General features: G+C 37.9%; 1 protein-coding gene across 1 annotated transcript in view; it reads left to right on the plus strand.

Annotated features, from left to right (window-relative positions):
• The first annotated feature begins 826 nt into the window (after window positions 1-826).
• ACVR2A (activin A receptor type 2A) overlaps window positions 827-16,661 on the plus strand; it is an 80,864-nt gene continuing 65,029 nt past the window's right edge. The window contains exon 1 of the mRNA XM_053597688.1: window positions 827-1,539. Within this exon, the coding sequence (XP_053453663.1) occupies window positions 1,485-1,539 (55 nt within the window). The 5' untranslated portion in view covers window positions 827-1,484. The remainder of the gene's footprint in view (window positions 1,540-16,661) is intronic.

Consider the following 16,661-nt stretch of genomic DNA (forward strand, 5'->3'; position numbering starts at 1 on the left):
AGAACCTATTGCATGCAGGTACAGTTTGAACACAACGCTCTGTGTATAAAGGGGACGGGGGGAATGAATTCAAATTGCACATTGTGATAGACGGCGTGAATATACTGATCAGGCGAACAGCCTTTCCCCTGTGAGTTTTTTCCTTTTTCTTTCTTTCTTTCTTCTTTAAGAGGAAAGAGAAAACGCTTCAGCAGAAGCTACCGCAGTGGGACGCATCGCTAAGTCTAGGGTCGCAGACATCAGATCGCGCGTTCCGGGCTCGCTCGGCTGGCTGGGTGAACAGCTCCCACCCCGGGCTTCCACCCATCGGCGCTCGGAGTCTCGGAGCGGACTAAGCGACCCCCCCCGGCGGAAGGACTGCGCGCCACACACGTCCCTCCGAGAAGTAACCGGCCACTCGCCCCACCTCGGGGTCCTGTTCCTTTTGGGCTTGCTCTGACTATTCAGGCTGACGCTCCAGAGCTGCCAGGGAGGTACGATTTGGAACTAGGCGCACCCAGCCACAGCTCAGGGACTTTGAGGCGCCGGCGCCCTTTTGTCGCGGGAATCTCTTGCCCAAGCAGGCCAGACGCCCAGGCCTCGCGGTATCGAGCCTCTGTCCGCCCCGCCTTCTCGTCCTCCAGTTGGCCCCGCCCTCACCCTCACTCTCCCCCTCCCCCGCGCCCGCCTTGCTTCCCCGGCAATCTCCTCGCGCTCCCGGCCCGGCACGCGCGCAGCGCCCGGCCTCCGCCGCCGCCGCCGCCGCCGCCAAGCGTTCCTCCGCTGCGCCGGGCTTCCAGCTCGGGCCGGAACCGGAAGTCTGGGGGGCGGGGCCCGGTGGAGGCCAGGAGACCGAAAACGCGGCCGAACCCGGAGCCCGGAGCCGGAGCCAGATCCTGGACCAGAACTTGGCCGCCGCCTGCACCGCCGCCGCCCGCCGTCCGCCTTCCTTTCCCTGCGCTGCCGCCGCCTCGGCCACCGCCTCCGCCAGCTCGGCCGCCAGTGGTCCGCGGACTTTGGGTGTCCTGGTTGAAGGTCGGTCCGGACGTCGGACCCAGCTCGGTTCTCGGGACTGTCCGGGCGGCAGCGGACGCCGCCACTGCCGCCGCCGCCTCCTTGTCGCTTCAGCCTGGCGTTTTGTTCCGAGAGACCGGAGAGGCGAGCAGAGCTGACAGTGATTTTGACAGTGATTTAAACCCGCTTTTGTTGTTGTTGGTTTTTCGTTGTTTGGTTTTGTGTGTTGTGCGTGTGTGTGGCGGTTTTTTCCCCGTGGTGCATTTTATTTTTTATTGTTGTGCTCTTTTTTCCTTTTTCTTTTTTAGCCCCGTGAACGTTTTTCTTTCTTTTTTTTTTTTTTTGTTTTTGTTGTTGTTGTTTTTTGGTCGGGTCTTCCGAATATGTTTTATGACGGTTGATTTTACACCAGGAGGTTTGTCTCCGAGGAAGACCTAGGGAACTGGATATCTAGCGAGAACTTCCCTCGGATTCCCTGGCGCCTCGGGAAAATGGGAGCTGCTGCAAAGTTGGCGTTTGCAGTCTTTCTTATCTCTTGTTCTTCAGGTAGGTGCAGGGAGCGCGGCGCGGCGGGGCTGCTGCTGCGGCCGCGGCTGCCGCTGCTGGGGGCCGCGGTTGTTGTGGGGTTGGTGAGCTCCAGTGGAGCCTGGGGAGGTTGCCCCACACCCTGAGCCCCTCGGCTGCCACCCCCAGGTTTGGTTGTGATCTGGAAACCTCCACGAATGTTTCCCCTTTCGAGTTGGGTTGGCGAGCTGATGAGAGTGAGTGCTGTGTTGTGGAAGTGAGAAAGTCATGGTTTGTGGCCATAACACTAGATGACAGCGCTGGTTCGGTTGCACTTAAGCCGCAAATACCACAAGTGACAATTTATGCAAAGGTTGAGACCCGAAAGGATTTTTTCGAAATGCCATTTAGTGTGGGCTCCTCCAAAACAAGGGTTGCTTTTTGTAGTCTTTTAATTAGTGCTTCACTGGTGGATATCACAGCATAAGATCAAGTCAATTGCTGCTTAATTTTGACCGTGAAAAACCGTGCCTCCTATCATCATCAATTTTAACTAGGTCTCCCTTCAGGTTTTGTTCAATTTCAGTGTCCAGTAGTGTTAAAAATAGTTGTAGTTGTTATTGCTGATGTATTAACTATAACCCAATGCAGAAGAGGTATGCCGCTTATGTGTTGGTAATGTGCTGGCTTTCAACCACCATTTGTGCTTCGGGCATAGATTTGGATTACCTGCGGAATACTTACTTTAAACGCTTTGTACTGAAACATCGCTTTCGGTTTAGAACTGACCATGTGAAATTGTTCTTATTGTTAAATATGGTATACTCATAAAATAGGTTTCAGCCCGAGGTTGGGGGAATAATCTGACAATTTTGTATTTGAAATTTTGATTTTGTGAGGACGTTCTATGGTTGCAACCAGTGGTTGGAAAAACTGTCTAGTCTTTTTGTATTTGAAATTTTATAAATAAATACAGCACCTAGCTCAGAGATGTGCAAATGTACCTAACAGTAGAGTAAGTTCCATCGATGAAACAATTTAGAAGTCACAATGGATCTATTTATCATAAAATTTAATATTCAATTACAAGGTTGTGACATAGAATTATGGGGGGGGAAACGACTTGACAGGTTTCATGGCTACGTCTTTATCTCATTTGCTACAAGGAAATTAGAGGGTGGTAGTCTTCTTTGTGTACCTCTGTGTGTGTGTGTGTGTTTGTGTCCATCTTCCCCACCCCCCTTTTAATAGAATCTTTTGTAACGTATAGAATTTTGCTGAATGGTACATTTCCTTGTGGTTAATAAATGGATAAAGTCTAGTCTTATGTCTGTAGTGGTATTGATCAGTTCCGGGTGGGCTGAATGTGTTGTGAAATGGCGATCATTGCCAGAGATTAACCAAAAGAATCATGTCTGTTTAAATGGAAGAAGGAACATGCTTAAGGCAGGCTGACAGTTCTTTTTGTGCAGGGTTTGGGGAGGAAGCTAAACAATGGTGTGTCTGAAATGAATGAAGGCCTTGATCACATTAAACCTCTTGCCTTTGTGACATGACTTAACCGTGTAGTTTATATCTTTCCAGTAGTACTCTCTCTCTCTCTGTTCCTGTATGTTCTGGCTGGTGAACTCCTCTTGTTTAAATCCCTTGTTCTGATCTCCTGCCCTTGAGGAGGAGGAGGAGGATCGTGGCCACTGACCAAGGAATTGTGGACATTATTCTTTCCCAAACTCACATAAGTCACAGTAATTGGTGAAGGAGGTTATTATTGAGTGGTCTCAAGGTATTACTTCTGGAAATGCAGACTGTTGCTACAGATCTTGACTTAAAGCTTCCTCTGCTTGCTTTGGTAGTAAAAAGAACTAAGCATTAGTTTCTTCTGAGATTATTTTCATTGAGCCAGGGTTATTTTCACTGGGCCAGGAGGTTAATAGATAACCTTTTGAAACAAAGTGATTTTGTTGTTCTAGTCTAGAGCATATAAGTATTCCGTTTGTATTAAACTAGTATTAAGTACTGTTGCATAGGCTTTTTAAAAGGACCATTCCTAGTTGAGCTAAAATATGTCAAAACTATTGAAAATAATTGAAAAAATCTTTAAGTCCTTAATCCGTGTTTATAGGTGAAGATTTTTAGTACTTGAAATGTCTAATTTTTTAAAGGGCTTTTGTTATGAATCAAATATACTCTAAAAGGGATAATTGTGTTTCTCCAACTGATTGATTTTTCTGTGTTACATGTAATCAAGCATGCTGGAAACGTGAAGGTGGTTATTTATGAGAATTTAAAAATTTCTCAAGTTGTCAGTTTTGTTTCTAGATGTATGATTTTTTTCTTTTTAATTTAAAACAGATGGGAAACAATAGTAAAGACCAGTTTTATTCCAGGTGTTTAGGATGGATGTTTACTGTTTGCTTTAGTATTTTGGGGACTTTGATTTTTCAGTTTCCACCCTATGGTATGTATTCTGGAGAGTGATTATGCAGATTGTTCCCGTAGGATATGACCAAGTGTATAATTTCCTCCTGTCTCTCATTCCAAGGGAAACATTTTGAGTTTTGCCCTTAATCCTGGAATGCCTTCAGATTCCCTCTGATTTTCATTACTCTTAACCCTCCTCAGAAAACACAGATCCTAGTTTTTTCTTTTTAAAGCAGAGTGGTTAATTTGTATCTTTTCTCACAATTTGTTAAAGTGAGAAGGATGAGTTTAATAGTTGTCTTAGTACTTAGGTTTATTCTACCTAGAAAGATGCAGCTATTGTGGTAGTTGAATTGCATTGAAGTAAATTGAGAATTCCTTTGGATTCTGTGAGAGCTGTAGCAGTATGGTCAATATATGTGATGAAATAAATGGAAATAAGGTAATTATGTTGCATTTTCTTGAGTTCAGGTAGGCAGTAGTGTATAAGAGAGAATGTGTGGTTGTTGGGGGAGTTGGCAGTTCAGAAAATCTTCTGGGACTCTTCTGAATTTTGGCTAACTAGTGAAAAGATACTAAATACTTTGCTTTCACAAAGGCAGAATGTCTTAAATGTTATCTGTGATCAAATTCAAATATAACGTGAAGACACCAGGGAAACTAAAACCACCTCTTCCAACCCCATTCGTTTTGATTTTTTTTGTCTTCTAAGCTAATAGTTCTTAAGCTGGGATGATTTTGCCTCTCCCAACTCCCACCCAAGGGACAGTTTGAGACATTTTTGAGACAGTGGGGAGGGGCATGTGTGCTACTGGCATCTAGTGGGTAGAGGACAGGGATGCTATTGATCATCCTTCAAAGGGCAGGGCAGCTTTCTGCAATCAAGAATTATCTACCTCAAAATGTCAATAATGTTGAGGTTGAGAAACTGTTCTAAACGTTTAATTTTTAAAGGTGTTAGTATGTTGGTGAAAGAGCTCTGCTGCTCCTCCCCCAAAGTCAGTAATCTAAATTTTATGAGTACACGATATTGATGATCTCCAGGCAACTTTGTATTGAAAATTTTCATTTTTCATTATCTTTTAAAAGTAGAACATGATTAAGTTAGAGAAACTGACTATAGGTATGCACACATTCAAAAATGTTTTGCTGACTGTTATGAATAAACTCTAATCACCTGTTTTGATAGAGTGGTCATGAAGACTGCATGTTCTTCAGCTTGATGAATGATTGGTCATTCTATTGAGTTTAATTATAGGTATTTGCTTTAGATGCAGTTTTCTTTGCCATAATTATCATCTTTAAGGATATTACCTCTAATCTTTAGTGAAATCACTGTGCTCGTTGGTGGCAGTGTGTATGTTTAACATGTTAGCTGAAAATTTTTTATGTATCATGTGAAAGAAGTATGTTTGCTATTATATGTTCCCTGAATGGATTCAAGGTAGAAATTTAAGGTTTTTTTTTTTTTTTTAGTATATTTCTTCTGTCTAGCTAATTTTAATTTCAAGAAACTTTGAAAGTGACTTCTTAATTACATAATTTTCTTAAGAATCATTACCTGTGTTTTGGTTACCATTAGACTCATTTAGGATACAGTAAGTAATATTTTATGATCTATTGCAGACCCTTGCCTTAATTTTAAGGTTAAATCTTCTCTGTAATTAATAAGCACTTACTTTGTTTTGAACTCTAGTTTTAAGGAAGTTAACCCAGCCAACCAAGATAAGAATTACAGTGAAACTCTTAATAAATTAAGTAGCACTATGCCATTGAGGAGAAAAATTCTGACTGTTACTCCCACAAAAACTGTAGATAAATTTCATGCTGTTTTTGTAACACACCTCCCCGTAGTCTCCTCCCTGGTACTACTGACGTTTTCACCTTTTGGATTCATCAGGCTCACTCTTTGTGAGAAATGAAGCATAAATAAAGGAGATGACATTTTAATAATCTCCAAATTTAGATTCTAAGTCTTTATTTTGTTGCATTTTTTTCATTTGTAAATACTGTTATTTGCTCAACTTTGATGTTGCATAAATCAGTGATTTAAATTTGTCTTTTCCTGCTCTCTTATATTGCACTTGGCATGTGTCTCTTGGATCATAGTTAAGGTTAGTGAGCACTGTTGGATACTAAGGTCACTGGTATGCCTTCACTTTTTGTTCTGTGTTCTGTAAATTATCATTTCTTCCATTTCCTTTCATTATAGTTCCCTTTCCATTTTCCTCCCTTATTTATCTACACCCTTTTCTTCTTCTGTCCTTTTTATACTTCTCTATAAGGCCGACTCCGTGCTTGGGGGAACCTCAGTTGTTGCTTAACATCAAGGGTGGCTCAAGAGGGCTCACCCATGGTTTAAGTGAAAATGGATTGAGTTTAGAATGCTTGAGAATTGACCAGATAGTCTTCTCTATTATTCTTTGTTTCTGGACTACTGCATACACACTTGGGAGTAGTGTTACTTTCTTGGAATCAAATAGTTGAGCTTTAGATTGCTCTTATTCTATTTTTTAATATTCAGATTTTCCTTAATTGTTGACTGTTTACAAAACGTCTCTCTTTTATTATTATTCATTCATTCGTTCAAAATTTGACAACACCTGAGAGCATATATATTGCCACTGATAGAACCACATTAGACTTCTTCTGTGGTAGATTTAACTCTGTTAGGTTATAACAGTCGTGTCCAGACAGAACACTGATTTCAAATTGACTATTGAACATGAAAGTTCCAGGCATAGTGTATAGAGGAAGGAGAAGGAAAGTCAAGAAGGCAAGAAAACTACTATAGGTAGCAATTGACCTTCAGTCATTCTCCACCTACATTCTATTACTCACTTTCATATACCCAGTGCACCTTTATTGTTAATAAAGGGGCTTAAAGGAACTATTTTGTCTCTGAGGTTAGATTTCTTGCACTGTTAGAATGGTGGGCCTAAGAGGAAAAAATTTGGAGGTCCATATGGATGGTGACCAAGAATGTGGTGATGGCAATTAGTAGACGTGCCAGTGCTGGCACTATCTGGTGCATCTGTCATTTTCTCTTAACTGATTATGGTAGTGCCTTTCTAGCTAAAACTAGCTAGTACTCTGTCACTGCTTCTTGTTCTTTTCAGTCCATTTATATATCTGCCAGAGTGACCTCATTAAAAATAGATCTGAATATATCACTCTTGCTTAAAACCTTTCACTGACGATGAGTTGCTTTTTAGCATAGAATCTAAACACTTAGTATTGCATACAAGGTCATTAATCATTTGGTTCCTGCCTGTTTTCTCTAACCCTTGGGTATAGTGAAGAGTATAGCCCAGGCAATTAGACTTCCTTGGTTTAAATTCAGGTTTTACAACTTAACTTTGGTCAAGTCATGTCATTATTGTGTGCCTCAATTTTCTTATCTACCAAATGGGGATATTAATAATGTCTACCTCAGAGAATGAAAGTTAAATGGCACATAAATGGTGTATATTCTGCTGCAGCTCCTCCTGAGTGTAATTATTATATTCCAGTCACACAAACTTGACTTGCAGTTTTCTGAATGTGTCATCCTGTCTAGTATATCAGTGTGGTGCCTTTGTACATCCTCCTTTACCTGGTTATTTCCTTGTCAGTTTTAAGACTGAGAAGTATTTCCTCTTAGAAACATTTTCTGTGCTACTCAACCTAGTATGAGTAGTGACTTTCTGTTTCTCTAACACTTTGTAAATGACCTTTATTTCAGTAATTATTGCAGAGTTTGGTTTACTTACCTATTTTGACTTTTGACTGCATACATGTTTACTGTCCTGTTTCTGTTTTTTGGAGACATCTCTTTATCTACAGATACCTTCCTAGAACCTGGCACACAATTGGTGTTCATCAAATGTATATTGAACGAATGAAATGAATTTATTTCACTACCCTGGGCCAGAGTTTTCCTTTTATATGTTAAAGTGATGAACTTGGATTCCTTTTTTCCCCACTCTAAAAACTTTATGACTCTATGCTTTTGGGGTTAGAGTTCAATAGTGACATTTTATAATGTGAAAGAACAAATGATTTTGCTGGCAGTTTTGATATCTATAAGCTCTGTTCATATTTAATTTTCTTTAAATCAAAAATATAATTTGAATTAGGCAGATTTAGAAGGGATCTTCAGTATCTCCAATTTCATGGCTTTTATACTTTTTTTGATTTATAACCCACTATATGAATTACACATTATGTCATGACTTAGTTCTCAAGTAGTAGTAATAGTAGTAGTAGTAGTAGTAGTGTGTAAAATAGAAATAAGTTTCTATTTCTTATCAGAAATAAGTTTTACCAACTATTTACTCTTACTGTGTTCAGGACACTTACTTATTTCATAGATCTAGTTCAACAATCCCCTATTATCTCTACCAAATACTGTCTTGAGTAGAGAGTGAAACTAAAAGTGCACCGAAAGGTATGGTCATTAGTTAATGTACAGTACAGAATGTATTTCTAGGTACAGAATATAGGGAAAACTTACCCCAAGGGAGAACATGGATCTACTCTGGCTAAGCTTTGGACTATTTGGATAGTTTAAGCATATATGAAGACATGCAACAAAATTAGATTATAATTTTGGGGAGTTCAGAATTTTTAATTTAGGAATGACTTGCTGGAGGAGAGATCCTAATACTAGGGAAAAAATTTTAGGAGGTTAAAAAATATTTTGCACAAAATACCATCAGGAACACAAGGAGCATCTGAGAATAAACTTGACACTTGACCATGAATGGAAGGCACGTTGGTTTGGAAAAATTTTGATTAAATTTGAAGAAGAGATGTTCATAATTGAAGAAGTAGGACAGTCTCAGTTGAGATGGTTAAGTCCAGATGAAAAGTAATTAAAACTGAGGACAGGTGGGAGTGAACTATACATATCCCTAATGTCCCCAAAACACCTCATATAGAAAAAGAATGGAAAAACAACTTGAAGATTAAGGTAGATTGGTAGCAGTACTAAAATAAAATTGGTGAAGACATAATGAACCAGAAGAAAATAGAAAGCAGTTTCATAACTAAAGAAGTTTACAGGTAGTATGGATTTAGATGATAAGCAGATAGTATGGATTTAGATGATAAGCATGAATGAAAATATAGACACAGATATAGAAAAATAAAACAGTAAATTAAAAACACGAGAAGATGTATTTCCACCATTTATGATCGATGTGTCTCCATTGTGATGTCTAGTTAAAGAATACTAGCATTAGTGGCTCAATATGTTGTTACTATTTAAATAATGGTCAGATTTCAGTAATTACAGTGCAGCATGTAATTATTCACACTGGTCATCCAGATTATATTCTTTGGAATCTGTGTGAGAAATGTTCTTTACAGTAAGTTGTACTACTCTAAAGAAGTAAATTTGGATACTTTTTTGAATTTGGTATATGCTATTCATGCTTGCAGCCTAAAACTTTTAATAACTGTTCTTTTGGACTAGATAGAAGTAGTTTTTCCTTTGGTTGTCTGTAGTCACACTGGGAATCACTTTGTTCTCTAATGTTGCTGAAGGAAATAAATGTAAAGCAAGAAGACAGAAGGACTGGCTGCACTTGTAGGGAGGAGTTGCCTTTTACAAGATTTTAAAAACTAATGAAGTCTTTATATAATACAATAAAAATAAACCTCTCTGTTTATAAAGCTTGGAGGGAGGATTTATCCTATTTATGATTAACTTTAAAATTTGTATTTTATAGAAATGAGACTGTTATTAGGAAAAATTTGTTGTTCTTCACATTTTTATGGCTATATGTAATAAACCAAGCTTGTTCCAGGGCATTATTTCAAGAAGGACCGTGGGCAAGCTATGAGATCTTTGCAAGTTTCTCAAACTCTGAAATTAATTTTTTAAATTTATAAACCAAGATGTTGTTAAATGAAATGATATGCCATGTAACACAGTAGCTGATCCAGAGTAGATCTTAGATGCATATGTTAGTTTTTAATCTATTTTTAAATCTCATTTAAAAGGATGCAGTTAATAAAACATTAAAAAATAGACATTTAGTTCTTGGGTTATTTTTAAATTTGCAGATAAATAAATTACTTACCAGTTAATGTGAAATAATATTTTGACTAAATGATCCAGCCAAAGAGAATATCATTTTAGAGTGCCAGATAGGTGCCAGGAAATATTTAGAACACTCAAATACAATGATTCTTCACAAAGAGTTCTTTAAGGCTTACTGTTCTTGCATGCATTAAAAAGAAACATTGGAATACATCTTCATCTCAATTTGTTAGAATTTAAAATATTTTTCTTGGACAACTTCAGTTAAACTTTAAGTATTTTAAAATATTTTATGTAGACTGGGCATGGTGGCTCACACCTGCAATCCTAGTACTCTGGAGGCCAAGGTGGGTGGATTGCCTGAACTCAGGAGCTCGAGACCAGCCTGAGCGAGAGTGCGACCCATAGTGCCGGGCGTTGTGGTGGTCTCCTGCAGTCCCAGCTACAGAGGGGAAAGGATCACTTGAGCCCAAGAGTTTAAGGGTGCTGTGAACTGTGATGCCATGGCACTCTACCAAGGGAGACAAAGTGAGACTCTGTCTTGAAAATAAAATAAAACAAACTATATGTATATGTGTGTGTGTATATATATATATATATATTTTTTTTTTTTTTTTTTTTTTAATGTAGAAGTAAACTTTTGAAAAGTCTCGAGTCTATTTTTCTGTACCAGCTTCTTTAAGCTTTGGAAACACAATTGTTCAAGCTTCAATATCAATATTTTGAAAATGTGGTATAATATGTTGGACTAAAGCTTAAGAGTCTGTCATTCAGATTTCTACTTTCTTCTTCTTTGGACCTTGACAACTGTTATGACTTCACTTTACTCATCCCTAAATTAAAGAGGATGAAATAGGTTTTTATTCATTTAACAAATCAATATTGAACTATATGGTAGGCACTATGCTAAATAGTTGGGATGTAGCAGCATATAAGACAGATGTGATTATGCTTTCTGGAGCATATAGTCATAAAGTAAGGAGTCAAATGAACAATAGAACCTTCATAGTTGACCACTTCTGTAAGTTGACCTAATTTTCATAGACCAGACAAGCACTCCATGTATGTATCAGTACAGTAGACCTAGTTCCTTGTGTTGATCAGTTTGTTACAGTCCCTTGGGTGTTCAACTTACAGAGGTTCTGCTATAATTAGAGGATATGTATAATGTGCTCTGATAGAAATAGAGCAGAGAGGATCTGTTTGGCTGACATCAGTTATCACAATCTCCTAATTATTTATTTATTCACTGGTTTATTATTTGTCCTTTCCACTAAAGTATAAGTTCTATGAGGGGAAGTGTCTCTTTAATCACAGCACACCTAAGGCATAGTACAATTTTTGGCACAGAGCAGGAGCTCAGGAAAGCAGGGTGGGACTGGAGAGATAGGGACAAGATCTTGCCGGTCTTTAACAGTGGAAAGAGAATAAAATGTACAGGACAGTGAAGGAGGAGCTTGATCTGGGTTATGTATTAAGATCATTTTGGCAGCTATCTGAAAAATACATTGGAAGTTTATGGGAGTGAAGAGATGAGACCAGTTAGGAGCCTGTTGCATCAGTATGGGTAGAGAGACTTTCCAAGTTCTCTCTAGCTTGAACATCCACTGATTGTAGTCTAGAGCTTGCCTATACTTACCAGTTTTCTTCTTGTGTTTTTTTTAGATACCCCATTTTTTTCTAACAATCATTTTTTAAACCAGATAGTCTTTTTGCGCACTTGAGAACTGTGAATATGACATCTAAAAAACAAAAACAACAAACCCCAAAAAGAAATAGAGTAGAGGTTATTCAATTTTGTGACAAATTCCTATCTTTACATTTTGTGCATCTGCTAATTTATAGTCTTAGTTATGTAAACATTTCCTATTTTTCTTTAAAACTTTGCCTTTACTCTTTTTCAAATACCTGTTTTTTCATAAGATTACCATTTTATTGTTTCAGACTACAGTACAATATCTGTGTTGTTAGTATGGTTTAAGATTTAGAATCAGACACTCAGCATATTTTGTATCTTAATTCTTAGGAATTTGATATCTTTTCAGGTTATCAAGGTCTTAGCAATAAAGGTTGAAGTGATAAATAGGTAATAACTTGGACTGTTAGTTTTACTCAAGACTGTAGCCTCTAACTGTAGGTAGTCAGTTTGAATAATTTTATCTGGAAGGATTTCAAGCCTCAACTGTTGGTGCGGGAAGGTGGTCTTATCACAGAGAAATTAGCTCTTTATTATGGCAGGAGTTCTGTAGCATCATCATTGACTCAGAAAAACTGATTATTACACATAGGTAAACTTAGAAGAGATGTTAAACTTTACTGAATTTAGAAATTGTATAGAGGCTGCCTCATTTCATTTGGTTCATTTGGTTTCTTTCATTTTGGAAGCAGGTAAAACTATGTCTTTGGTAAGCCACCATCTGTGAAGAAGTACAGTTTCACCTTGTAAATATTATAGGCCATTTTATTTATTATTACCTTTAGTAAAATAGTTCTAGAAAAAGAGCTGGTTGCTGTGCTTTGTAGTGGAGTTTCATACTTCAGGATTAGTGAATAGAATTTGCTGATTATTTTTATTTAACTTAAGACTTGAAATGAACTTGTATAAGTATGCTTTAAAATGATATGGGGAGAAATGAGAGAATGATGATAAATAATGAGTAAGGGTAGGTACAGATAACTTAAACAAGATGGGCATGGTAATAAAACAACTTAATATAACAGGCATTCAATAGTAGAATAAAGCATCTTTCCAAGGGGCCAGAAAAATGATCGACTATCTTTTTATTCTATGTAAATGTTATATAACACACACCTTACCTGGTATTCTTATTTTCTTCCTTAGTTCTTTAGAGATACATAAGTCTGGTTTGGATGTTGAATTAAGAAATTAATTGCTAATGATAGTATTTGTTAAAGTGTAAGTAGAGATTGCTTATTAATTGAGAGGGCTAGGGATAATACAATCAATGAAATTGGGAGGTTTCAACTACAGAAGAGTTTCTTCTGTAACTCTCTCTGTCAGAATGATTCTTAAGAGAAAAATAAGCTGCTCAAGCTGATCTTTACTTCTGAAAGGTGGAGGAAAAGGTTAGGGTCAGAGAAGGAGGATAGTTATAGCTTTTTTCCCTTTGATTCAGTGAAGGATAGTTTTGATCTTTTCCCCACAGATCTTACCTTTTTCACTACTGTAGTCAAGAATATTCCCACGTTAGGAATTGTAGTTTCTATTTAATCTAGCAATGTATACTTAACAGCCCTGAGGTAAGCAGTGTTTTTATAGTTAATATCTAGCCTTGTCTCTGTAATGGGGAAGGAAATCAGCTTACTAAGCCAGAGAGCAGAAAAATAGATGAACCTACTCTGTTATAGATTGTAAATTTTTCTATTGCTTCAACTTGCAATTTGTGAGAAAGGGTTAGATAAAAGAAATAAAAGCTAATGTTGTTGATACAAATGTAGCTGTTAGTTGGCAAGAATGGTTTTCTAAAGTAGTTCTGAGAACTTTCTTTATCTTCATATTTGGAGAAAGTAATTAATTATGCAATTCTTAGGCCAGCATAGTAGAAAGAGTAAGTATTTTGCAAAGAGTACTTTGGTGTTGTGCCTTTTTCCACCCTGGTGTAATATACGATGTGAACTTGGGAAAATTCCATAACCTTTGTTTCTTCATCCTTAAGGTGGAATTTATAATGCCTACCTCGTAAGATTTCCACAAGGATCAAAGGCTACACACAGAAACTCAAGCATACTCATGTATACATATGTACTTTGAAATGTTATACCAAATATTTGTAATTGCAATAATGTTTTTCAAGGAGTAGAGAACAATAGGAAAGGTTCAAATGAATGATAACAACACTTCTTACTCAGAATTTGTGATTCTTAATGGGTAAACATTTATCTTTAGACTGTGTGTGAATAAAGGGGTTAATTACCTATCTAAATAGAAGATTCTAGTGGTGGCTCCTGCCTTGTAATCCTAGCACTCTGGGAGGTTGGGGCAGGTGGATTGCTTGAGCTCATGAGTTCGAGACCAGTCTGAGCAAGACAAGACCTCATCTCTAAAAAAGTCTCTAAAAAATAGCCAGGCGTTGTGGCGAGTACCCGAGGTGAGAGAATTGCTTGAGCCCAAGAGTCTGAGGTTGCTGTGAGTTATGACACCCCACCACAGCACTCTACTTAGGGTGACAAAGTGAGACTTTGACACAAAAAAGACAAAAAGATATTGGAGGAACATTTATCTTTTACAGAGATCTTAAAGGCACTACATGACAAGGCCCCTTTCAACCTCTTCTTTTGCAATATTGGTCCTTTGGTAGTGACCAATTGCTTGTTTTAGCAAAAGTCCTCTGAACTTCACTTGCCTGCCACTAATATTTATGAGAAGGACCATATCTTATTCACTATAGCTTTCCCATTGCCGGACATTTAATAGGTGTTTAACAAATATTTGTGAATGAATGTTGAATGTTTTTTCAAGCACTTTAAGACAGTCCACAAACTTTTTTTTTTTCTAAAGGACCAGATAATATTTTAGGCAATCCCTTTTGCAGTTATTCAGCTGTAACACAAAAGGAGTCATAAACAATATGTAAATAAATCAGTGTGACTGTGTTCCAATAAAATTTTATTTATAGACACTGAAATTTGAATTTCTTATAATTTTCATGTGTCACAAAATATTATTATTCTTTTTTTCCCCAGCCATTTGAACATGTAAAAACTGTCATTCAGGCAGGGGCTTAAAAACAGGTCCTGGACTAGATTTGACCTGCAGGCTATATAGTTTGCTAATCCTTTGGACATTCTATAGGTGGCACTTCTCCCCCAACTTAGAAATGCATTTGGAAAACTTTGGAAACTCAGAAGCCTTTTCTTATAGAATCACTGTCAGATGTCTTAATTAAGTTCCTAGACCCATCAGCAAGCCTGTTTTACCTCCAATGTTGTGTTCCAGTAATAGAGCTTTACCCCCTGGAATAACACTGTCTCTGACAGAAAATGGATTTAGTATTTCTTCTTTGACCAGAAGAAACACATTCTCTCCCTTGCTTTAGCCCTATTGAATAATTCTTTCTTTCCTGACAGTTCTCTTCTACTTGCTGGGCTTTGCATCCTAAGAAGTACCCTACTTTTGTGGGCTCCTGTATGGTCAAATAGTGACAAGACTAAAAAGAGCTTTGAGCTTTGTGTATGTGATTAGGGAGGAGGGCAAGGAGGAGAAAGGTGGAGAGAGAGGGAGGAAGACAAAATAGTTTCTTTTCAAATTGCAGGTCACAGCCCATTGAGGGTCATGAAATCAATGTTGAGGGTCACCCCTAATAAGAAAGAAAGAAAATGGAAAGTATTAGAAAGAATCACACATAGTAAAGGATAGTTTTGTGAAACTTTTATTTGTGTGATTATATGTGTATATGTACTGGGTCACAATGAAAAATGTATTTCTTAATGTGGTTTGAAAAGTTTCAAAGGCTGTGTCATAAGTGTTTGGGATAACTTATTCTTAGAATTTTTTTTCCTTGTTGTATATGAGACAAATAAAAAAAATGAAGGAAGCCTTTTGATTGCTTGCCACAGTGTGTTTCTGGTACTGAGCTACCCTATGAAGTAGTTAACTGGTTTGCAGATGAGAAAACAGGGTCACACAGTTAATAAGCTTCGCAACTGAGATTCAAACAGAAGCTCACCTTACTTTACAATACGTGCTCCTTCCATTACACTATGTTATTTTCCCTGTAGGGAAAAAAGCCATGTATGACATCCTTTGTATTTCAAAGGAAAAAAATTATCTCAATTGGTGGCAGCTCACCAGATTTCTAGAGATGATTTATTGGCTTCAGTGGTAGGATAGGGCCACTGGAAAGTTGTGAAGAAAATGCTAATGAACTCTGTATGAAGAATCACAACAATGTGTAAGAGGGGATGAATCCCCTCCACCTCCCACCCTCCACCATTTTCTTCTGTTTAGGCTTCTTCGTATATCACCACCAGTTGGGCTTTTAACTCATGCTAGAAATAATAGCAAGGGACTGAGGATGAGGTTTGGTGAGGAAGAGTAATATAATATGTCTTACCTGGAAGGGGAATGAGGAGGGAAACCCAAGAAGCAGGGCCACCTGGCCGTGAAGATGGATTGGCAGTTCCCAGGTGGCAATTTATATATGGGTGTTGGTAAGACAGGGCTTGCTATTAATTGACTTGTAGCTTTGATATGCTAATTAAAGTAGTTCTTTTTTAGGTTACATTAAGGGAAGACTTATCTTACCGGTGGTTAGTCCAGTCAGTTACCCCTTCTAAGTATTTAAAAATCATGGTACATATCTTTAAGACTGTTTCTTTTGAGTTAACAAGTATGACAAATCCTAATTTATGCTGATTCTGATTTCTAACTTGATTTGGAATTGTTCTTGGGGAAAAAAGATGGATGGGAAGGCTATTGTTATTCCTTAGAGAAACAACAAAACCATACCAAAGTCAACGGATACCTGATTAATTGAATGGAAAGATGACCAACACTTAAAAATAATGTGTTCATCTTTCCCAGGCTAAGTTGGGATTCTTCCTTTTGCAGTGGGAATTACTGATTTATATGGAATGAGTTTCAACTATGTTGTAGCAACTGAAGACTTAGATTTAATATCTTTTAGCCTTATCACTCCTCATAGTATTGCTTACCATCCTATATTATAATTGCTTGTTAATGTGTTCATCTATC

This window comes from Nycticebus coucang, chromosome 7, assembly GCF_027406575.1.
Source record: "Nycticebus coucang isolate mNycCou1 chromosome 7, mNycCou1.pri, whole genome shotgun sequence".
Classification (NCBI taxonomy): Eukaryota; Metazoa; Chordata; class Mammalia; order Primates; family Lorisidae; genus Nycticebus; species Nycticebus coucang.